We start from the raw sequence: 22494 nt of genomic DNA on the forward strand, positions 1-22494 counted from the left end.
CACTGCGCCCAGCTCCCCAGCGCCGTCACCGCGTTGGCCGCCGCCGACGGGCCCTCTCTCTACTCGAGCCAGTCGTAGACGAGCTGCAGCTCGACGCGCTCCGAGCCCTTGGCGATCACCACGTTCCTCACGTGGCGGCGCAGGCCGTCGATCTCCTTGAAGCCCCAGATCTGGGTGGCCGTCCAGCCGTTGTCGTAGCTCTCGACGTGGCTGATGATGTGGGTCTCGCCGTTGGGCCCGCCCTTTTCGCTCTCGCCCTCGAGCCAGCCGCTCTTGAGGAAGGGGTCCGTGATCTCGTCGGCGTTGATCCACTTGCTCTGGCCCTTGACGTGGCCAAACAGGTAGTCGGTGTGGTCGCGGAAGGTGTAGTCCAGGCACCGCTTCTCGAGGGTGCCCTTGAGGCCGCCCGTGCCCGTCTGCTGGATCTCAATGTGCGTCACCTGCGGGCCGCTGGGGTCGGCCGGAGGGGACGGGGGCGCCGTGTACACCGTGATGTGGAGGGTCAGCGTCGCCAGGGACACGGCCTTGCGGACGACCCAGTTGATGCCCTGGAGGGCGAGGCCGGGCGCGATGTCGCTCGACAGGGTCTTGTTCTGTTTGGGGTTGGGTGGGTTAGCGTTGTGCCGAGTGTCCGAATGTGGGGTTTTGGAGGGGGGTTGGGGGGGCAGCTAAGGTCGGTCCTGGTCTAGTGGTCGAGTCCTTGTGGATAAATCACATGCCAAAAGCCGTGTTCTGTTTTGGAAACGAGACAACAGACAGATGGACAGACACAGACGGACACAGAGAGACAGAGAGAGAGAGAGAGGTAGAGAGAGAGGTAGAGAGGTTTCACACGTACCATGACCCACTTGCCATTGAGGTCACCAATGTTCTTGTTCGCGGGGGCAGCCATTGTGAAAGATGTGTGTTTGGCGTGCGTGTGCGCGTGCGTGTGTGGGTTGACGAGGGAAGAGGGTTGATCGAGGTTGGCCTGCCTCGGGTCGGACGGGACGGGAATGCCGAGTTGGTTTATAAAAGAAGAAGATGGGGGTGGGTACGGTAGGTAGGTAGGTAGGTAGGTTGGTAGGTCGTATAGAAGTGGGTTGGAGCTGCAGAAGATGGTGGGGAGGGAAGGGAGCAAGAGCAGGAAGCGGTCTCGGCTGGGATGGGTTTAAATATTGGATTCCTGACCCCGAGGCTCCTCGAGCGATGCGGAGGGTGAGTGAGCTGAGGTGGTACCTAGCCGGTACCTGGATGGGCTTCCCCCCCTCCCCTCCTCCCTGGTGGGGTGGACGGCGTCGCAAATTGTGTAAGACAAGGCAAAGTTGCGGCGTTGGCGGACAGAAGAGCTCATGCGGAGAGCATTGAGATCAAGGTCTTGGCGGCCGAGGTAAACTGGCGTAGCATTGCATCACCGCATCATCACAAGCACGTTGTTGAGAAAGCCCTCGACGGTAGTGTGGGGAGGGTGCATGGGCGGGATGCAACCTCAGCCCAGCCCTTCCATGCCCGTTCCCACCGGCCCAGTCTCCGTGCATCATCAGGTCCCCCGGACGTCCGAACTTGGAGACTTTGCGAGCCTGCTTCCGGGTTCTCCCCTGACCGTCTCTCGGGTGCGTTCCGTCTCTCGGGGACGGTTGCATTCCCACGGCCACCTGGAGCCCCTGGGACTGAGACGCCCACCCCCAGACGGAGGAGCGCCCGATGGGCACGGTACGCAACGCCCGACAAACGTCTCTTTTGCATCGACAAGGCCGCCTCCCATCGGCATGTTGTTTTGTCGTCTTTCTCTTCCTCGTCTTGCTCTTGGTCGGTTTCCACGCCCTCGCCACATCAACAAGGCCCCGATCTGCTCTCCGACCATGCATGACCGCGCCAGGGGCGAGCGGCGAGTCGTGACTCTTTTGCACCGCCGCCCGTCATGGCTGAGGCCGAACCCACCATGTCATCTACCCCCCCGGATTGCTTACCGTCCGTGTATTTGCGGGTGTTTGTATGTGTGTGTGTGGATGTGTGTGTGTGTGTGTGTGTGTGCTGAGCCGAACCGGTGCGCATTCCATCGAGATGCAGTCTCCTCGGCCCACGTCAACTTGAAACCTTGTGTTCCCTCCCTCAGCCTCGCCAGCCGGCCGGCGAGCTGTTGGGATGCGGCGATTTTCTCTCCCCCGACGTATTTATGGTTTCGATATTGGTCTGCTTTCCCCCTGGCTCAGGCGAAGCTTGTCATCTTCCATGCCCGTGGGTGGCGGGAGCGTCCCGGGGGGTTCACAAGCTGCCGCCGTCGGCTTTTCGCTCCGAACCCGTTTACATAAGCCTCCAGCTGCGGGCGGAGGAACTTCAGATGACCGCTGACTGATGAGCTCGGCGCTTGGGGTCAGCCAGTGTGGGGCATTGACAAGACCATACAACCAACTGCACCCATTCGTGCATCGTGCATCATTTCCTCGCCTTCCCCCCCCAAGAAAGCAGCGATGAGGGTATGGCGACCGGTCCGAATTACAACAATCCCCCCCCCCCCCCCCCCCCTCCCCTTCCTGCGCTTGCACAATGACAAGCAAGCACCTGTTTATGATGATGGGTCCTGAATGGGTCTTGAGCGGCGCTTCCGCCCCCTATAATAGCTGAAACATGACCACTTCATGAGGTGCTTACTGCTTACTTACACAGTACGCGCCAAAGCTACGCTTCGGCCTCGCCCAGCTCTCGGGAGCATGGCTTTCTCGGACCACAAACGCTGCCAAGACGAATCATTTGCCCAACATCACGTGTGCGTTTCCATGACGCTTCACCAGGAGCGCCGGAGGGAGACGGCTTGCCATCTACTATAGCTCGCTGCGCCTCGAGGAGATCCCATTCCCTGCCGCCGTAGGCGTCTTTTGGGGAGGGGATGAAACCTGGAATGATAGCCCAAGATGGGTACCCATCGTTTCGACGACAGGGCTGTGCTCACGATGCGCCGCTCCGTCCTGGTTTCCGTCGTCCATGGCGCGAAGAAAGACGGCGTCGTGGCTCCAAATTCGCGGTCCATCAGGCCGACCGGGCTGCGCACCCGGCGCCGGCTGGTCCAGATCTCGTTGCATTCAAGGCCGGTAACCACCACAACAACAAGCAGCCATGGCTCCCGTTCCTCTGCACAGCACGCAGACAGGGAGTTACACGGTATCTTGGTAGGAATCCCAACAAAATCAGGGTAGGTTACACTCAACTTCAAACCCCCTCCCCCGCCCCCGCAACCTTTGTTAGGTCGAGTACCTGGCCGATTGCCGACGATCATGTGAAAATCGAATCGCCTTCACTCTCTCGCCGAGTTCATCCAATGGCACCATGGAGCACGGCCCTGGCGGTTGGGTCGGGTGCCTGCAAGGAAACCTCAGTGATCCAATGCAACCAGGGAATGGAAGATAACTACCCATCTCTTCTCCCCCCCTCCTCCCCCCCTCCCCAACAACCTGGAACCCGGCTGAAAGGTCCGGGGCACTCGGCAACCTAGCTCAGACGGTCACTGGGGAAAAGTCCCAAGGCTACAAGTGGTGTAGTGTGTAGTGTAGAACGGAAGGCAGTCTACTGCAAGATTGCATTCCGATGTTCTATTATTACACCGCCCTTCCGCCGCCACCCCCCGTTCTTCCTCCTCTGAGGTATCCTGAAGCTTTTCCCCCAAGCCGAGAAAAATAAGAACAAAAAAAAAAAAAAACCACATTATGCACCGGTAGTACGAAAGAATCCAACCTGCTCCGAAACGAACCACATCATCATGGCTTTTCCCATCGTTCCCTCTTCCTCTTTCTTGTCCTCTCATTCCACATCCACACGTCCCTTTGTTCAACCATCCGGCTCACCGACGACAACGACGACAACGACGACGACGACGACGACGATGATGATGATGATGATGGTGATGATGATGGTGACAACCCGTTTCCTCTTTCCTCATGGCCACCAATTCATCCGCTTATAGCTCTCAATCACCTCCTCGATCAGCTCCTTGGTGATCTTGGGCTTCTCGTACGTGAAGCCCACCACCTGCTCTAACCTCGACCCGTCCATGCTCAGATCCGTGTCCTTGAGCAGCTCCTTCTCCATAAAGGGCGTCAGCGGGCCCGGCCGCGTGATGCCCGCCTCGGCGAGCAGGTCCGCCCACGGGCCCAGCAGCTCGTCGTTGACGTCGTCCACGACGCTGTCCAGGTTCAGCTTGGCAAAGGTGCTGACCAGCTGGCCCTGGAACCCCGTCTCGATGCCAAAGACCTCGCCGATGATGTCGGCCATGACGCCCTGCGTGGTGACGCCCTTGTCGACCACGTTGAAGGTGGGCACGGGGCTGCCCGCGGCCGCCGCGTCCCAGTTGGCCTTGCCCGCGTCGTACCAGGCGGCGACGGCCCAGAGCGCGCGGACCGCGTCGTGGATGTGCACCGTGTTGGTGCGCAGGTCCTTGGTCCAGAGCCACTTCATCTCGGACTCGAGCGCCTTGTACACGCGCGCCATGCAGAGGGCCGTGGCGACCCATTGCGAGGCGTACGGGCCGTAGACGTGGGCGAGGCGGACGATGACGAGGTTGAGCCTGCAAGCGAGCGAAAGAGCGAGCGAGTCAGCGTCATCTTTTGAAAAAGATGGGGGGGTTGGCTTGTTCGCGCCACGTCCTAACCCCCCGTTCTGCGGACAACGTGGTGACCAGAAGAACAAAAAAAAAGGCGTGGGCAGGCTACGTTACGCACCCTTCAATCTTGGCCAGCTCCTCCTCCGCCTGCAGCTTGAAGACGGCAATCTTGCTCCAGGGCTTGAGCTTGTCGTTCTCCTTGCTGGGCGCCGAGTCGGGCTTGTACACCATGCCGGTGCTGAGCTCGACGAAGCACTTGACGCCGCGCTTGGCCGCCTCGCGCCCGATGTTGAGCGACAGGTCGAGCGACCGCAGCTTGTACACCTCGTCCTCCTGCGAGTAGCGCGTCTCGCCGCCGCAGTTGAAGACGTAGTCCCACGGCTTGCCGTCGGCTCGGTCGAATATCCTCGGGAGGGACTCTGTTGAAAGAGCAAAGGCCATGTTAGCGAACGGGACATGCCGTTACCCCCTTTTCTCTTTTCTTCTTCTTCTCTCTCTCTTTCTTTTTTTTCCGCCTCCTTCCCTCCCTCCCTTCTCCTCTTCCTCTCCAATAGCATCCTCCAAGTTTCTTTGGGATTCAAAAGGGAACCTCATATGCACGTACGTTCTCTGCTCGCATCGGCCTGCACAAACTTGGCCCCCGCGCACGCCTCCTCAAACTCCTTGGGCAGCCATGCCAGCTGCGGAAGCACCTTGTCGACGATGCGCACGTCGGAGGCGAGCTGGTTCTCGTGGATGTAGTGGGCCAGGAACCGGCCGATGTAGCCGAGACCGCCGATGATCAACACCGACGGCTTCTCCGCCATGGTTGCTGTGTTGTCGTCGTGGTCGTGGTCGTGATCGTGGTTGTGGTCGTGGTCGTGGTCCTCGTTGTGACGTCTCCTCTCGAGCGGTCCGGCGGTCGTCGATGTCGCCGCGGCGGGGCCAGGCGGGCGGGACGTGTCTAGGGGGTATCGCGTGCCTAGCTGCCGAAAATGAAAACAAAGCGAAAAGAAGAAGGCGGCTTTCAACGATTCCGTACACGCAACGTGGGTGATGGGCGGTGGGCGGCGTCTCGCGCGGCAGATTCGCCGGGGGGAGGGAACGTGGGAGAGGGGGTTACGTTAAAAATGCGGCGGCGGGTGGTGGCGCGGGGTCGCAAAGGAGGGGATCCAAAGGGACTAGCGTAACCTAGTCGGGACGGCCGCGTGTTGGGCTTCGTTGCAGGTGTGTGTCCGTTACGGTAGCGGTTGGAACTCCGGAACGGGGCGGGGGCACGATGGTGGTTGCTGAGGAAAAGAAAAGCACCTGGGTCACCTATTTCAAGGGGGTCGGGAGGGGAGTGCGTTTAAGGGGCCGGCGGTTTTGTGTGTATGATCTCAAGACCCAAACAGAGGAGAGCACTACCAGAAAAGTCAAAGAAAAAAAAAAAAGAAAGATGACAAGTTCCCAGTTCCCCAAGCCGGGGAGGCGGGACTTCGGCTGGCCCCAAGGATGCTCGGCAGGGCTAGGCAAGAAAAGCTGCCAGGGGCAGGGGGAAGACAAAGGGGGGGGGGAGGGGGAGGGGGGGGCTCTGCGAGGCGGGAGATTTGACACCTCGGAACAAGAACGCTCCAAGCTCCCAGGTTTTAACTCGTGCACGCGACGGGATGCTCGAAGAATGAACACGGACAATGTTGATTATGATGATGATGATGATGATGATGATGATGAAAGGCAGACGGAATCTTTGGTTCCTTTTTCAACATTTTTTTTTTTTTTTGGTCTCGAGTGACCCGGCTCAATGCAACTCTCTTCTCCAGGTTCCTCATGCCCAACCTGGACCTGGAAGACGACAGCTGCGAGGGTTCGGTTTGCCGACAGAAAACCGGGGACAGCCTGGCTTTCCTTTCGCCAAGACGCTGCGGGTATCCGCTGATGGCGGCGTCAGGCGTTTGGGGAGTGGGGTTTTCGGCGCTCTGGCGGTTGCTGTTGCTTTTTCTCAGGTTTCATGCTCCTGAAGAAAGCTCTCGGGACCGTCATGGTCGTCATGGTTGTCATGGTCGTCATGATCGTCAGGGTCCCGTTCGTCATGGTCGCGTGGTGTCAGCTGGAGCGAGCTCAGCCGCCATATCAGAGAGGGGAGAGGGGGGCCTCCTTTCTCATGACGGCATGCCATCCTACGGAGCATGGCTATGTCCACCACGCACAAACCATGGTTCATCCGAAACCCACAGAGCCTGGGGTTCATCAGAAGCTTTCATCCAACAACAGCATGTCACACGGGTGGTTCCCCCGCCATGGCGGCCGCCGCCGCCGCCAACGCCACCCCCCCCCCCCCCCGGGCTGAGCGAACCGACCAGGGCATCAAGCTCGGTGCCGTGTTCCTGCGCAAGACGAGCCAGGGTACAGCAGGGTGCAGCCAATGGCCCGGCCGAACCCAAGGACCCGACAAACGGAGAGAAAGAGAGAGAGAGAGAGCGGCATCCGAGGCTGCTGTCACGGCTTCACCCAGAGACACCGTCGCAATGATCGCCCGTCACGGACCGGGGGTTGCGTCGGGCGCGCGATTCAGGTTCAGCGCACGCCGACAGGTGAGACATCAACAAGCCCGCCCGCACGCCGGAGGTCGTTTTGCAACCGGGGCTTTGGACGCGACCTACGGCACGACTGCGAACCTTGCGCTCTGCAGGAAAAGGAAGGGGTTTGCCACCCTCGATGATGCCTTTCCCTTCCCCCCCCCCCCCCCCCTTCTCTCTAACAAAAGGTTCCCATCGGCTCAGAGGCCAGCGGAGCACGTGACAAGCGCCCCCGAACATGCAGGAAGAAAGCGCCCGTGTTGGCGTAACGTGAACCACCGGTATGCTTCCTGTCTCGTCATGTTTGGGGTGCATAAGGGGTCAGGTGAGCGAGGCACACGGCTCGACAACAACAATCACAAGCCCCTGCTGTCCCTGTCCCCGGCGTTGATGGCTCGCCGAAAGCAAAGGAGCCAGAATCATGACTCTCCCTGCTCCTAAGCAGCCGCAGCGTATTCATCATCACATCTCACACTTGTCGCTGCCAACTTTGTTTTTTGGCCGAGAGCACCTGACGGACCTAACCTGGCGGGCGGAGCTGTCCGGTGAGACTCTGGTCCCGTGCTCCAAGGTGCTCCTCTAGGGCCGGTGCTTGCTTGCTTGCTTGCTTCTGCTGCTGCTGCTGCTTCTGCTGCTGCTTCTTCTGCTGCTTGTTCCATCCAGGGGGGGGGGTTGCTCGTCCAATCCCACCGCTCGGCCCCGCGCACGGGGGAACCGGGAGGCGGGTAAGGAAGCTGTTACGTATTGTTCTGGAAACCTTCCTTGTTGGGACTCCGGCCCACGCACGGTCTTCCTTCTCCCCCCCTCTTCCCAGCCCATCGGCTGACGATATCGGTCGTTCCTCTAGACCGCCATGTGCGCTGCCGGGCCTCTCTGTTCATCAACTTGTGAACCTGTGCGTGTGTGTGTGACCAGCTGACCCGACCGACCAACCGACCGACCGACCTGCCTCCTGGCACGACGGGCTGCGGCGACGCCGAACCTGCAGCCGTCCGCTGCGAGCTTGAAGCGAGGCTACCGAGCATGTGTGTAACTTGGCTTCGTTTTTGTTTTGTTGGCGCAGTCCCGTCCCCCCCCTCCCCCCCTACACATTACAAGAGCAGCTTTCCGGGGGGGGACCCTTTTTGCCACTCAACGGTGCCATCGGTCTACCATAGGCTCGCGGTGGGTGTTTCTTTCTGCGGCTGGGGGCTGGGCGCAGGACCACGATGCAGAACGTCGCGCTGTTCGCGCTGTTCACGGGGCCCGAGGCTGAAGAAGAACGGAACCTCGTGGGTGGCAAACAGTCAATCACTCGCCCACACACACACCCTTGCCATGTCCTGCTCCTGCTCGGACACGCCCTCCAGCGATGAAAGAAGCAATGTTTTCCAGATTGCGTGCATATCTCGGCGGCGGTCCAGATCCGGCGTGCGAACCATTGCGTGCCGCTTGAGGGAAGGACGGGGCAGTGAGGGCGGTCCAAGGCGTGGTGGAAGCACCCCGGGTCTACTATACGGGGGACCAAGCCTCGGTCCTCAGTCGAGGCCTCGGGCATCCTCGTCAAGGCAACGGAACACCTCAGGTTGGTGGTACCCGTCGGAGCTGAGTGCAAGACGCTTCGGAGAAAGGAAAGGGGGGGGGGGGGGGGAACGCTACAAAGAGTTGACCCCCAACCCAGCTGTGCTCCCCGCGCTAATCGAGTAGCGGCGGACAATTACGGGAGAAAAATCCTGTCGTGGAGCTTTATTTATTTATTTTTATTTTTTTTTTTTAATCTGAGGGAGCCGTGTTGTCAAATCCAAATAGACCGACCTCCTTCAAGCGATGCTGAGGAATCGTGTCGAGTCTCTGCCCAAGTCCGTTCTGCAAAAGCGCTGGTGTGCGTGGCCATGGAAAGGAGGCAACTGGTAAGCGACCACACAGAGGAAGTTCTGTGCTTTGACCGGCTTTGACCTTGAAATGCAGAATTGCGCCGTGAAAAAATGGGACCTCGGGATTTCGTGATCGGGAAATAAAAGGCTGAGCTAGGCGTTGGAGATGCTCAACACCAGCACAGGCACACTGCACATTACATACACCCAACCAGATGGCAAACGAGTCTGAACACCGGGTTACCTACCCCAAGAGGATCGATCTGCCGGGAAAGCAAGCGTACGCCGCCCCGAATCCCGCGAGGACAGAGCAGCCAGTAATAGATATTACTTCCCTTGCGCCACCATATGCTCGCTTCCAAGACCCCTCACCTCACCTCCTCATGCTCCCAATCAGCTCCCGATGGGTCTCGCGATCGCGCTGGCCCTCGCTGAGGCTGCCAACGCTGCGCAGGTCGCCCACGACGTCCTTGGCCTTGCCAAAGTAGACCTCCTGCAGCAGGTTGCGCATCTTGAGCTCCATGTCCTCGACGAGACGGCCGATGTTGGCAATGTGGCTGTCGTCGTTGTCGACGGGGAGGTCCTGCTCGACCTGGCGCGTCATGTTGCCGCTCAGGTCCACCTCGCCGAGCGCCGCGCCCCGGGTCGCCAGCGTCAGGATCACCGTCGACGTCAGTCGGTAGTTGGACGTGCGCCCGCGCTCGCTCGCCTCGAACACGTGGATCGAATCCCAGACGCCCGATGAGGAGCCGTCGTTGGGCGGGGAGGCTGGTTCACGGAGAGAGAGAGGGGGGGGGAGAGAGAGTGTAAGTCAGCCCGGCTGATTTGGATTTCGTTGTTGTTGTCGTCGTCGGGGTCGTTGTGAAACCCAGAGGAAAGGAGGGACCACCTACCCTTCTTCAACAACACCACCCCGGCAAACCCATCGTCCAAGTTCCACAGGTACACCGACGACACGCCGCCCTCGTAGTAGAGCTCCCGGTACACGTCAAAGGCCTCGTTCGCCTTGATCTCCATCTTCCTCACCCGCTCGCCAGGCACGGCGCCCTCGCCGGCGCCCTCGTTGGCGCCGCCGGGACCCACGCCGCCAACGCCGGCGCCCGCCTCGTCGAGCGGGGGGTCGAACTGGTTGCTCCACGGCGAGCGGTAGCTGTCGCCGTCGCGGTTGTAGTCGCACAAGAGGTAGTCGCGGCCCGTCTGCTTGCAGCGGCGCACGGTCAGGGGCTGGTCGACGGACGAGAGCAGGTCTTCGGTCAGGTCTGGCGCCAGGGCCATGATGTTGTTGAGATGCTCCGCCGTGTGCTTGGGGTTGAGCCGGCGCAGGAGGTCACTGCAGGGACGGGGGGGCTTGGTCGTTAGGGCGCGCCGAATCGCATCTTGATGGGAGTGTGGACCGGCTTGGCCTGGTGGCCTGGCCTGGCCTGTTGTTGGGATGGGAGGGGACAGGAGATGGGGAGTGGAATTCGCGGGGTGGTAGAGCGGCGCAGGATGGTGGTTGCTGACGAAGGGGAGGAGGGGGGGGATGGGCGCGCGGGGACTTACAGCGCCGAGTCAAAGGGGTCGGCGGCCGCCATGTTGGGCGAGTTCTCGGGGTTGACGGCGGTAAGAGATGAGGTTAGGCAGGTCGGACCAGGTCGAAATTCGGGCTTCTGACGTCGATGGAAGCTGAAGCTGGCGTTGAACGAGGGACTGATGGCACGAAAGGGAGGCTCTGCTTGGGCTCTGAGGTTGATGGCGGGGTGTTGCACGTTCCCGTTTCGGGTTCCAGATTGGAGCTCAGTGTGGGGACGGCGGGGCGTGGTGGGGCCGGTCGCCAGGGGACGGACCAGGGATCTGGGGAATAGAAGCACCGTTACGGTGTTTTGTGTACTGCGTAATGGTTAATACTGTGTAATACCGTGTAGTTAGAACTCTTTGTAACTTCCATGCGTGCTGTAACGGGCTGGAATGTACGAACCCGCGTAAGGTTGGTAACGTTCTCTGTATCGTCTAAGAGACATGGCCATCTTGTTCCTGGAAACACCATCAACGTGGCACCCTCGGTTTCCCCCATCTCACCTCAAAAACAACACCCACCAACGCTCTTCTTCAATGAGCGACTGAGAAATAGCAAAACGCTATCCATGGTCGCCGTTTAGGGAACGCTCCCGTCATGGCGCCATCGAGGACGGAGCGCCCTGGCGCCAAACCTGACGAGTCTGGTTCGCAGCCATCCTCAACGAAGAGCAACAGGAACAAGGGGATCCGCCACGATGGCCGTGGCCATGGCGATGGCAGCTCAAGTCCCATGGCGCGGCCTCTTGGTACGCCGGTTTGACCTTCTGCGCTCCCCCACGCGCCGGGCTGACAGTGGCTAGACACGCTCCTCGCCCTCCTCATCCCCGGCCTCATCCTGGCGCACCTCGTCGTCGCCCCTTACACCAAGGTCGAGGAGTCTTTCAACATCCAGGCCGCCCATGATGTGCTCGTCCACGGAACCCCCACCTCCAACATCCGCCAGAGGCTGTCGGCCAGCTACGACCACTTCACCTTCCCCGGCGCCGTTCCACGCACCTTTGTAGGCCCCGTGATGCTGGCCGGCTTTGCGCAGCCCATTGTCGCCCTGGTTGGCTTCCAGCACGCCCAGCTCGTCGTCCGCGCCATCCTGGGTCTCTTCAACGCGGGATGTCTGCTTTTCTTTGCTCGAAACCTCCGACGCGCCTATGGCGCCGGCACGGCACGATGGTACCTCCTCCTTCAGGCGAGCCAGTTCCACGTCATCTTTTACGCCTCGCGCACGCTGCCCAACATGTTTGCCTTTGGCCTGAGTGCGTACGCCCCCGCCACCCCGAGAGACCCAGCAGCTGGTGCTTGCAGGCTCGGAAGACTGACGCTCGTTAGCCACGCTTGCCTTTGCCTTCCTCCTCCCGGATCCCGCCGCCGCCAAGCTCACCCTGTATCGGCAGCGCCTTTCCATCACCATGTTCGTCTTTGCCGCTGCCATCTTCCGCTCCGAGGTCGCCTTGCTCCTCGGCGCCACCGTCCTCCATCAGCTGGTCATCCCGACCATCTCTCTTGAGCGCGTCGTCTTCCCCTTTGCCGCCTCCTTCTTCGTCGCCCTCGCCACCTCGGTGCCCATCGACAGCTACTTCTGGCAGCAACCCCTGTGGCCGGAGCTCTGGGGCTTCTACTTCAACGTCGTCCGCGGCGGCGCCTCCAACTGGGGCGTTTCGCCCTGGCACTACTACTTCACCTCGGCCCTGCCGCGTCTCCTCTTGAACCCCCTCGCCTACGCCCTCCTCATCCCGTATGCCTTGCACCATCCGGCCACCCGCCGCGCGGCGTCCCGCCTCGTCGTCCCGCCTCTCCTTTTCACCGCCATCTATTCCTTCCAGCCGCACAAGGAAGCCCGCTTCATCTTTTACGTGGTGCCCCCGCTGACCGCCGCCGCCGCGCTCGGGGCCCACCGTCTCTTCCTCAACGCCGGCAGCCTCGGCCGGCCCGCCGCGTCCCGATCCGCAGCCAAGCCGGCGTCCCGGGTCTCGGTGCTCCTCGTGCTCGCCCTCCTCCTCTCCATCGCCGCCTCCTTCGCGGCCAGCACCGCCATGCTCGCCATCTCGGCTCTCAACTACCCCGGCGGCGAGGCCCTCGCCTACCTGCGCGCCGCCATCCTCAGCGACCCCGCCGCCGGCCCCGTCAGCGCCGAGCACCCGGGCCCCGTCACCGTCCACGCCGACGTCCTCTCCTGCATGACGGGCGTCACCCTCTTCGGCAGCACAACGGCCGCCACCATCCCCGGCGCCGCCGCGCACGCCGCCGCCGCCTCCGCCGCCCTCAAGAGCCGCCCCCGCGACGCGGAAGCGGCGGCCGGCGGCGGCAGCGCGAGCGACCAGCCCATCCGCGTCGGCCCCTCCCGCCAGCCCGAACGAGACGCGCCGCACGCGGCCGCCGCCCGCCTGGCCGTCGACAAGACCGAGGACGCCGCCCTCCTCGCCGCCCCCGGCTTCTGGCGGCGCTTCGACTACGTCCTCGCCGAGGACCCCTCTCGCGTGGGCGGAGGAGGAGCAGGAGGAGGAGGAGCTTCGGCGGAAGGCTGGGACGTGGCGGCCGTCGTGCAGGGCTACGCGGGCATCGAGATCCTCGGGCCGGGGACCCCAGACGACGGCGACGACGAGGACGGCAACGGCCGGAACGTGGTCGGCCTCGGGCGAGCCGTCGCGCGCCTGCGGCGCCTCGTTCGTGCCTCCGGCCTCACCCGCGGCTGGTGGGTCGGCCCGAGGATGCAGGATCGGGTGTATATCCTGCGGCGCCGGCGGCACCAGCACCAGCAACAGGGGCGCGGGCACGCCGATCACGGAAGCCAAGAGTCCGCCAGCGACAGGGGGACGAGGGCGGTCGAGGCTAGGTAGGGGGGGGGGGGGGGGGGGGGACAAAGTCCGGTCCGGTGTGATGCGGAAAGAATAGAATCAAGAGAGGGTTGAGATGAGGAAGCGTCAAGGAAGCATAGCTAAGCAGGGACAACAGCCATTTAGGATACGGACGACGCTTGAGATTCAAAAAAAAAGAATTGTTTGGTTCAGACCTAGTAGTAGTGCATGGTAAGAGACTCAGTTGACTTGCCATTGCGCATCCCCATCACGCTCTTTCTTGCCCCAAGACAAACAAACCGAGGAAACAAAAAACAACAACAACAACAACAACAGACAACCGGTCCTCGTCATCGCCAAAACCCTGACTCGTCTCTGCTTTCCCTTGAAGAGCAGCATCCATCTCTGCCCGGAGGGGCAGGTCGATCGATGCCCTCTCCCTTCTCCGCTATACCGAGCCACCCTGAGCTAGGGTTCCCAACAAAAAATCGTTCCCAAAGCTGCAATGAGCGCAGAGCCGAGTGAAGTGACGTGGAGCGGGAAACAACACGCCCTAGCACGCGCAAGAGCCTCCGAGGTCGGCCTAGCCACGTAGGCTTCTCTCCCCAACCGCAAACCGCCAGCTCCGGCCATGTCAATTTAGGTCGTGTGTCCAATAATGGGCACTGCCAGACTCCCTTTCCCCCCCCTCCGCCGCCATTGGACCAGCAGCGCCCCATGCATGCGCCCCGGGATACACATCCGCGGAAAAAAAAAGAGTGGAGTTTCCGCCGACGAATTGAAAGTGAACGGTCCGCAATCGACCTTGTCACAAATCACTAGTCGCCATGTCCTGGGACCGGATGCCGTTCCTGCGGCCATCCACACTCGACAGCGTCTGAGAGAACCGATACCTTCTCTTCGGTGGGAGAGTCGCTTTCTGCATCAAATAGTATACCCCGCCGGCGTCGGGCCCTTGGGGACATTCACTCGTCCCGAGGCGGACGGTCATGGTGTGATCGGGAGACTTGTACACCACCGCACCGGCGTTCGTGCGTTGCGCTGGAGCATCGTGTTTCGGACGCGGCTTGTGGCTCGGATGGTGCTCCGTGGTGTGTTGCGCGGCTCGTCGTAGGCTTGTCGTGTTATCCGCAATGCAGTATCTTTCCGAGGCTTTGCAAACAAAGCCTCCTTGGGAAGCCAACCGTTCAGACGCTCTGGGGGTACAATCCCGCAGGCTGTTTCGCTCTCTCGTCAGCACAAAAGTCCGCACAGGCGCTCAGGGCCGCAACACATACCGGGCTGTTGGGCATCTGGTTGCGCTTGTTCCGGCCTTTCTTGATATGATTCTTGAGCGCGTTCGAATCCAAGGGCTTCAGCAGCTCGAAGCTGCACAGGAGCTCCGTAGACACCGACATGACGGCGCCCCAGTTGTCAAACTCGCCGCAGTACTACATTCCGTTAGCGGCGGGTGCAGGGTGGCGTTTGGCAAAAAGGATACTCACGTTCGGCGCGCTAAAGACCGTGACCAGGACCCGGTCCGTGAAGAACTCGTAGCCGTCTTCGACCACCATGTGTGCGCGGCATACGAGGTCGAAATCGTTCGCCGCCAGGAAGTCGGTGATGACCTTCTTGCCGAAGCAATAGCTGACGCCCCGCTCGTTGGCCTCCCAGTCCTGATCCATGTCGGCGGGGTCGGACCAGAGAAGGTCGTTCAAGAGCCCGTAGTCGGGAACGTCGGTCGGACGTGCAATGTTGCGGATGTCATCCATGTGGCCGAGGGCCGGCGACAGGCCTCCGTGGACGCAAAAGATCTTGGCGGCGACGATGGCGGCGATGGGAAGCGTGTTGAACGTGTCGACAAACGTCTTCCAGACCTTGACGTTGCACCTCCGCTTGCATTCGTCGTAGAAGCCGTAGACGCGGGTGACGTTGGCGCATTCGTGGTTGCCGCGCAGCAGGAAAAAGTTCTCGGGGTACTTGAGCTTGTAGCAGAAGAGCAGCAGGATGGTCTCGAGCGACTGTTTGCCGCGGTCGACGTAGTCGCCGAGGAACAAGAAGTTGGAGTGCGGAGGGAACCCGCACATCTCAAACATGCGAATGAGGTCGGTGTATTGGCCGTGGACATCGCCGACGATCTTGACGGGGGCGTCCAGCTCGAGAAGCGCAGGCTGGGAAAGGAAGACCTCGCGGACGCGGTGGCAGATGGCCGTGATCTCGGCGTTCTTGAGGCAGACGCTCTTGGTGACCTTGCCCGAGTAGGCGGCGTCCAGCAGGCGCTTGATGAAGTCGTCCAGATCGATGTCCTTGATGTCGCTCATGGCGACGCCCGCGGCGGAATCGTCCTTGGCCGCTTCCTGGACCGGTGCGGCGATGACGGGGTTCGGGGCGCCTTCCCGCTTGACCAAGATGCTCTGGCCCGGCTGCTGGCCGACCAGGCTGGGGTTCGCGATCCCCGAGGGAGGCTGGTCCGAGACGTGGTCGACCTCTCCATTGGCCTGGGCGGCCTCGACATCGTGAACGCCCGCCTTCATGGAGGCCGACTGGATGGGCGACGGCGGGGGCAGCTCTTCGGCAAGGGGAGACGTTGGGCTCGTGGCGACGTCGGAGGACTGGGACGTGAGATTGGAGTCGTTGCGGCTGATGGGAGGCCGGGGCGACCTTCCGCTCCTCTCGGACTTGACCGACACGGCGTCCGATTTATCCGTCGTGTCGAGGCTGGTCAGCATGGCCGAGCTCCTGGGGCTGTCCGTTTTGCTGGAGCCGGGGATCTTGGAGCGGAGGGCGCGGAAGGAGCGGGACGAATCCCTCGTGTCGGTTTTGCTGAACGAAGGGTACGACTGCAGCGCGTCGTCGCCGGCCGCGGCCTTGGACGCCCCTGCATCCTTGGAGCTCTGGTTGCCCATGGTTTCTCACGAATGGCCGAGAAGGCAGCTTTGGTGTCGAGAAAGGCAAGGGCTTGGACGGTGTGCGCGTGTGAGGTTGTGGATACCGGCAGAGGTCGCCTCTGTATTCCCACACAGCCTATCGCGCACCCGTCTCGACGAGATTGTTTGGTTCGGTTTCGTCCCCGTGGTCCTAGGGAGGGTGATACAGGTGCTCGAGGTTGGAAAGCAGGCTGGTGACGGTGGTGGAAGAACGAGGCCGGCGTGAGCGTTCCACTTTCGGCGACGTGAACGAAGACGCGGGAAGAGCGGGCTTGGGGGGGGGGGGGGGGGGGGCTTTGTTGTCAGGTCAAGACACCGGAGCGCCGCGCAGCGGATACGAGCAATCGACGGTTCGTGGCAATGACGGTGAGATAGACCGAGGCGTCTGGGCAAATGTCTCGGGCGGTTTGGCGCGAGTTTCCTTGACGACGTGCGATGATGTCAGCTTGCCGACCGAATCCGCAGATCTGAAACGGCGATGCGCCTGAGCGACGGTCAAAGAATGGTGGCTGTGAGAGTCACAGGAAAGACTTGACGTATGAAAGCGAAGGGAAGGCCTCGGGGAGGGGAGACGGGGAGAATCGATGCAGAAGCGAAAGAAAATGTGGGGATCAGATCAACAGGAGATGAGATCAAAAAAGAAAGAAAAAAAAAAACTTACCCTCAACCGATCGGTAGGGGATGGACGCTCGAGGGACTGGCGCCAAGGCTGACGTTGTTGCTGTGCTGATAGGATGAAGCTCGGGAATTTGCGCCGACGAGAGTGAAACAGAGGCGACAAAGTCCAAGGGGGGGGAGAGCCTGGAGAGAGTATGTATTCAGAATGACGACGGTGCAGGGTGGAGTTTTGTAGTGTCGACGACGTGGAGAGTCCGAGTGTCGAATTGCCACCGAGGGAGCTGGATGGCCACGGCCGGGCGTCCCGATCGAGGTCGGTGTGTCGATCCGTGGAAGGGGAAGGGGGGTTGTTGCCTGCCGCTGCGCGTTGGCACCAGGGCTTTTGGACTTTGACAATCAACACGCAGACGATGGAACAAGTCGAGGGGGCAATGAGGGAACCCAATTGATGCGATGCACAGAGAGAGCCGGAGAGGAGTGGTGGGCTGGAGAGGGTATCGCAGGCTGGCTAGCGGTTGGGGAATGGGATTGCTGTTGTTTGGGCGGTGTCTGGCGCTGGGAACCTGCCTACCTAGGTACGGCTAGCGATACCGATGATGACTTTGGGGGCAACGCGTATCCCCGGGGGGGGGGGGGGGGGGGTAGAAGATTTGGCGGGGTCCGGAGCAGTTCGAAGGACCGGGGTTAGGTATTCAAAGCGGCCTGGGCGGGCCGTCACGGCTGAGATGCGAGAAAAGCCCCGAGGAGGAACCTCGACTTCCAGGTTCCTGAAACTTTGAAGATCCAAGATGGCCGAAGAGGACCTATGCCCGCTGCAGGTGAGGCAGCAGTTGGAGCAATGTTGAGCCACACCAACGGGGCAAGGAACCTGGAATGCAAGCGTTCCCTTGGCAAAAGTTTGCATCATGGAACTGGTTCGTTCCCGCAAGAAGGCGGCCTTTAGGCCGCCTTCCGGTGCGTTTTGTGTTGAACAGGCCAGCCAGCGCCTTGCCGGCAAGGCTGCCCTGCTCCTGCTGTTCCGTTGGCAGAACACCTTCCATGGAAGCCGCGAACGAACGGTCGTAGCACACGGCACGTGCTGCATCCTCTCTGAACAAGTGGGGCTCAGATCCAACCTCTTGGATTTGACCGGCGGCACCTGATCTCAGGCGAAAGGTCTAGACTCGATCCACCTCTACCAATCCAAGGCCGCCGGGCATCCATCTCAAGGGAAGGCTTCCTAGTAGCCTCTTGGGAAGAGATTTGTTGCGTCCGGTCTCTCTGGGCGTCGACAAGAAAACCTGCCTGGCCGCAACCTGACGGCATACTTGATTTTTTTATGGAACGTAGTACGAGTGGGAACGCCTGGGTGAGACAGGACGCAAAAAGGTCTCCATTCAGCGTGCCATGAGACACGCTCAAGCAAGACAGGAGGGGTGAGACAAGAGGGATGAGACAGACGGGGATATCCGCCTGGGAGCTCTCCGCCAGGTCAGGTTGACGGGCTTGCTCGACTTGCAACCCCAGAATCCAGGTTCAAGGTTCGTCATGACCAGCCAGAAGTGGCTCCGATCCAGGAATAGCACAGTCGCCCAGGAAACACCAAAGCAACACCAAGACACGAGTTTCCCATGTACAACGCTGCCGACCATCCATGTCGTACAAACATCGGTTCCTGTCGTGGCACGGCTGGGCCAATGCATCCGCCCCTGATCGTCTGTTGACTCGCTCCAGGGTTCGGCCGGCATGCACGATGCACCATCTCCGAGCTACCCACGACGTTGTTTGGCCACATGACCGCTGTCTCGAGAAAACGACCACGAAAGCGGTGAAGTTTCCCCGAGACCCATCACCCAAAGCCGATCGATCCTCTCTTCCCCCTCGGCACGTTCGCGGCGTGTGCTTCAGGGCCCCGAGCCTTGGACAGAAGCCATCCGTCGTGTTCGTCGCGCCGTGCCCAGCCCGGCTTCCCGTCTGCCCGGGTTACCAGAATCGAAAGGATGCCGCCGGCGAGACGTGGAAGAGAGCGGAGACGGCCCGGAGGCGCGTTGTGGCCGCTTCGAGTCCACGACAGACGCTCATTTATGTGCGCCTCTGGTGCCGGATGGCCCGCGGCGCGAGTCCCTTGGCGAGCGTCGACACAGGACAGAACACGCAAGAAGCGCTTCCGAAGCCTCTGACGCTCAGGCCAGGAAGCCAAACAAACAACCAACGTGGCCGCTGCTGTGTCGGCCGAGCGCCCGCAGCTCCCGGAGCCCCCGGAACCGGCCGCCACCCCATTGCAAGGCGGCGGCGGGATGGACGGACACAGCATCCTACCCCGACCGGCAGCGCGGGGTTCCACCGCCAGATCTCCAGCGCGAGGAGGGGCGGGTGAGTGCCCGGCCGGGTCGGGATTGGTGTCGACGTCACCGTACGCCGCTTGGCACCGCGGCTGAGCTTCTTGGATTCTCCATCCTGCCCACCTCCCTCCGCCAGGCACCAGGACTCATCACACACCGCTCGCCAATCATGCACGGGAGCTGTCTGGCATGTGCCCGGCCGCTCGGCGCAAGACACAACAAGCCAACAAGCCTTCTGCTCCAAATTTGGTAACTAGTTATCTGGCCCGCCCCCCTCTCAAGCCACCCACCACCCCGCGCCCGCTCCAGCCCCACTGCTACTCAAAGCACTCGAAACGGTTCTGCACGGGAAGGACAATGAAACAGAAGGGGCCTTGGAGACAGTTCTGCGAGAAATCGCAAAGCAAATGGCAATCACCGATTTCGTCCCGTCTCAGCCAATCGAGATGGAGGTGGGGATTGCGTCCCAAATCCCAGAAGGCATGGAAGATCCATGCTCCCACGCTCAGCCCTGAGGGGTACCTGGTAGGTAATAAGCTGAGGCTGCGTGCTGCGTACACAGTCATGCCCGCCACGCAGGTGGTCGCACCGCCGGTAACACCCAACTGCGCGTTCAAGACAGGGGGAGCCGCTGCTAGTCCGCGAGCCTCTGCCCAGGAGAAATGAAGATTGGGGCTGTGGCGCTGCCGTCTTGACGAGATCCTCGGATCCAGGAACGAGCGTGTATTGCGTGCGATACATGGTAGCACGCGTCGCGGGTGGCTTCGCAAGTCATGCTGTCGTCGGCTGAAGAAAGTGGCATTATTTAGCTGAAACACCCGCAATTGATCCTTGCCCTGCAAACACGGTACGGTTCAGATGCATGCCAATCTGCCTACTGCGTACACAGTACTATGGTATACGACAGTAGATACCTCCACCGGAGGGGAGCTCGTACCAGGCACTGGGCCAGGCATTTGTTTCTTCCCCCCAGCGTCCAAAGGCTATGCAAAGGCTTGTTATCCGCTATGCACCAGCGAATCGCTCCGTGGAAATTCAACGCCGTAATGAATCCGACGTGTTAGGTAACCGCTGCCTCTCCGTACGGTAGCTTAGGTCTCGTCTCTTGCGCTCTCCCTCTGATGAGCAATGACAAGAATCGCATTCAAGACATGAAAAAAAGGCGCGATTGGACGGGCCGAACGCAAGTTGGATGAAAAAAATGCCTTTCGTCGTGGTTGCCGCTCTGGGATGGTGGGCAAACCCAGAGCCTGATCCCTGCATCAGGTCTTCACTTGAAGGGCGACAGACCAGCCCCGTGCGGCTGGGACTGAACAGCCCATGCCCAACCCGAACCACAAGCCCGAACGCGGGCTGGAGGACCATGCATGCCCATCGAACGGCGTGGGGTTTGCGTTTGCTGCCTTGCTGTCTTGCTAGATGAGGTGACGGAAAACGGAATGTTGTATCGGGCCCCGTTGCCGACACTCGGGCGTGCCAGCGTAGAACCCCCCCAGGAGCAGGCTCCGAGTTCATCTCTTCGTGCCTCAGACACCTGGTATGGGGAGGTTGCTGACTAGAATACCGTGGTACATAGGCAGATGCTTTCCGCTCGTCGGCCAATCCAGTCCCGCTGACGGTCAGGATCGGGGTTTTCTGACAGGCCATGCTCAAGAGGGACGTTCCGTTTCTTTTGCTGGACGCCACGGCCGACGGTCGAGGAACACGCACCAACGCTTGGCTTCGGGAAGACGCGAAGTGGGAGGCCCGCCGGGCCCGTCTTGGGCACGCACGGCTTGGTGTTTGATTCGGTTGGTCGGGTTTCCTTGGGTCCCGGGTCCCGTTTGGTTGGAGGACCCCTCAAAGTGGGTCGGCGGATCTTCGTTGCGGCCGGGCAACTGCGCCACCCTCCGCCCGCACACACAGCCTTCCTTGGTCCAAGGGGAAGTGGAATCAGCATACGCAACAGCTGCAGAACGTGGAATGGCTTGGCTCTCTTGTGGTCGGATGCCCAAGCCTTTATTTATCTCGGCGTCCCGTCCTGCCTTGTTGTCGCGGAAACTTGGGCTTTTCGTTCCTCTGTTGCCATCGCTTCCTACGACCTTTCCACCGTCTATCCAGCCACCGACCTACCTAGCGCGGGGTCTTTACACTCCTGCCCCTCCCCCTCCCCCTCCTTACAACGAAGTACCTCGACAGCAGTTGAAAACCCTAATCGATCCGTTCGGGCTTCCTGCTGCCTTCACACGACCTGCTTTTTGAACAACGGGGACATACGACAAACGCGATGGCGAGCTTTGGGAGATTCGTTTGCGTGCTGGTGCCGTTCTGCCTAACGCTGGCATCCCTGGTTGCCATGCTGGTGGGCGGCCTGTCGGGCGTCCTCGACAAGTCGCTCTACAACTTCAGCCTCAACCTCACCGACCTCTCCATCTCGCCCAACATGGTCAGCAGCATCATCTCTGGCGAGGTCTTCAACAACAACAAGCGCGATGGGGCGCGCAATCTCACCGCCGCCGACCTTGGCCTGTATAACGTCTACGACATCAACCCTTGGAACTACTGCTACACCAAGCAGGACGGCCAGCGCGAGTGCATCCCGGCCGCTTACGACTGGGCCGCCGAGGCCCTCAACAACACCACCAACAACTGGAACAACATCCTCACCTCGACCGGCATGAACGTGACGCTCCCCGAGGAGATCACGGACGCCGTCAGGGCCTTTGGCTCCGTCTCGCGCTGGACCCAGATCAGCTTCATGGTCGCCTGGGTGGCCCTCGGCGTCGAGCTCTTCTTCGGCCTCCTGGCCAACTGCAGCCGGGCCTTCTCGTGCGCCACCTTCCTCATCGCCCTCGTGGCCGGCCTCGCCGTCGGCGCCGCGGCCGGCCTCGCCACCGCCACCGCCGCCATCGTCGTCGGCGCCGTCGAGGCGACGCAGACCGTGGCGGGTCTCGACGCCCACATGAACACGCGCTTCCTCGCCACCGTCTGGCTCGGCGTGCTCTTCGCCGCCGGCGCCGCCCTCTTCTGGATGTTCACCATCTGCTGCTGCGCGCCCGACCGCCGCTCCCACAGCCGGAGCCGCGACACCGCCGGCGGCGAAAAGTACGCCCTCGGCGGCCTCGCCGGACCCGCCACCCCCAGCTACCAGCGCCTCAGCGACCCGAACGGCTTCAACAACAACGACTACAGCAGCGCCTACGGCCAGCAGTACCCTCGCGCCGACTACGACGCGCCCCAGTCTTATCACGGCGGTGCCTACGAGCCGTACTCGCACCGCGCCTGAGCGATTGCGGTGGCTGTGAAGGGGAGAGAAAATGCGGCCCTGACAACGTGACAGGGTTACAGGGTTGCAGTGTGC

At 61.2% G+C, this 22494-nt stretch overlaps 7 protein-coding genes across 7 annotated transcripts; 3 read left to right on the top strand and 4 right to left on the bottom strand.

The window, feature by feature from the left end:
- Window positions 1-59: 59 nt before the first annotated feature.
- VTJ83DRAFT_2395 (uncharacterized protein) lies at window positions 60-892 on the bottom strand (the record flags this gene model as incomplete). The annotated part of the gene is made up of 2 exons (XM_071008660.1): window positions 60-593; window positions 839-892. The coding sequence occupies 2 exons, from the start codon at window positions 890-892 to the stop codon at window positions 60-62; spliced, it is 588 nt and encodes a 195-aa protein (XP_070868935.1).
- A 3017-nt stretch (window positions 893-3909) lies between these two features.
- On the bottom strand, window positions 3910-5379 carry VTJ83DRAFT_2396 (uncharacterized protein; the record flags this gene model as incomplete). The annotated part of the gene is made up of 3 exons (XM_071008661.1): window positions 3910-4537; window positions 4692-4992; window positions 5178-5379. The coding sequence occupies 3 exons, from the start codon at window positions 5377-5379 to the stop codon at window positions 3910-3912; spliced, it is 1131 nt and encodes a 376-aa protein (XP_070868936.1).
- A 2754-nt stretch (window positions 5380-8133) lies between these two features.
- VTJ83DRAFT_2397 (uncharacterized protein) lies at window positions 8134-8796 on the top strand (the record flags this gene model as incomplete). The annotated part of the gene is made up of 1 exon (XM_071008662.1): window positions 8134-8796. One exon carries the CDS (start codon window positions 8134-8136, stop codon window positions 8794-8796), a length of 663 nt encoding a protein of 220 aa, XP_070868937.1.
- A 540-nt stretch (window positions 8797-9336) lies between these two features.
- On the bottom strand, window positions 9337-10537 carry VTJ83DRAFT_2398 (uncharacterized protein; the record flags this gene model as incomplete). Its single annotated transcript, XM_071008663.1, has 3 exons — window positions 9337-9731; window positions 9857-10293; window positions 10506-10537. 3 exons carry the CDS (start codon window positions 10535-10537, stop codon window positions 9337-9339), a joined length of 864 nt encoding a protein of 287 aa, XP_070868938.1.
- Window positions 10538-11115: 578 nt separating this feature from the next.
- On the top strand, window positions 11116-13351 carry VTJ83DRAFT_2399 (uncharacterized protein; the record flags this gene model as incomplete). The annotated part of the gene is made up of 3 exons (XM_071008664.1): window positions 11116-11266; window positions 11321-11770; window positions 11844-13351. The coding sequence occupies 3 exons, from the start codon at window positions 11116-11118 to the stop codon at window positions 13349-13351; spliced, it is 2109 nt and encodes a 702-aa protein (XP_070868939.1).
- Window positions 13352-14496: 1145 nt separating this feature from the next.
- Window positions 14497-16194, bottom strand: VTJ83DRAFT_2400 (uncharacterized protein; the record flags this gene model as incomplete). Its single annotated transcript, XM_071008667.1, has 3 exons — window positions 14497-14526; window positions 14587-14739; window positions 14794-16194. The coding sequence occupies 3 exons, from the start codon at window positions 16192-16194 to the stop codon at window positions 14497-14499; spliced, it is 1584 nt and encodes a 527-aa protein (XP_070868940.1).
- Window positions 16195-21420: 5226 nt separating this feature from the next.
- On the top strand, window positions 21421-22419 carry VTJ83DRAFT_2401 (uncharacterized protein; the record flags this gene model as incomplete). The annotated part of the gene is made up of 1 exon (XM_071008668.1): window positions 21421-22419. The coding sequence occupies one exon, from the start codon at window positions 21421-21423 to the stop codon at window positions 22417-22419; it is 999 nt and encodes a 332-aa protein (XP_070868941.1).
- Between the last annotated feature and the right edge of the window lie 75 nt (window positions 22420-22494).

This window comes from Remersonia thermophila, chromosome 2 (genome assembly GCF_042764415.1).
Source record: "Remersonia thermophila strain ATCC 22073 chromosome 2, whole genome shotgun sequence".
Lineage (NCBI taxonomy): Eukaryota > Fungi > Ascomycota > Sordariomycetes > Sordariales > Chaetomiaceae > Remersonia > Remersonia thermophila.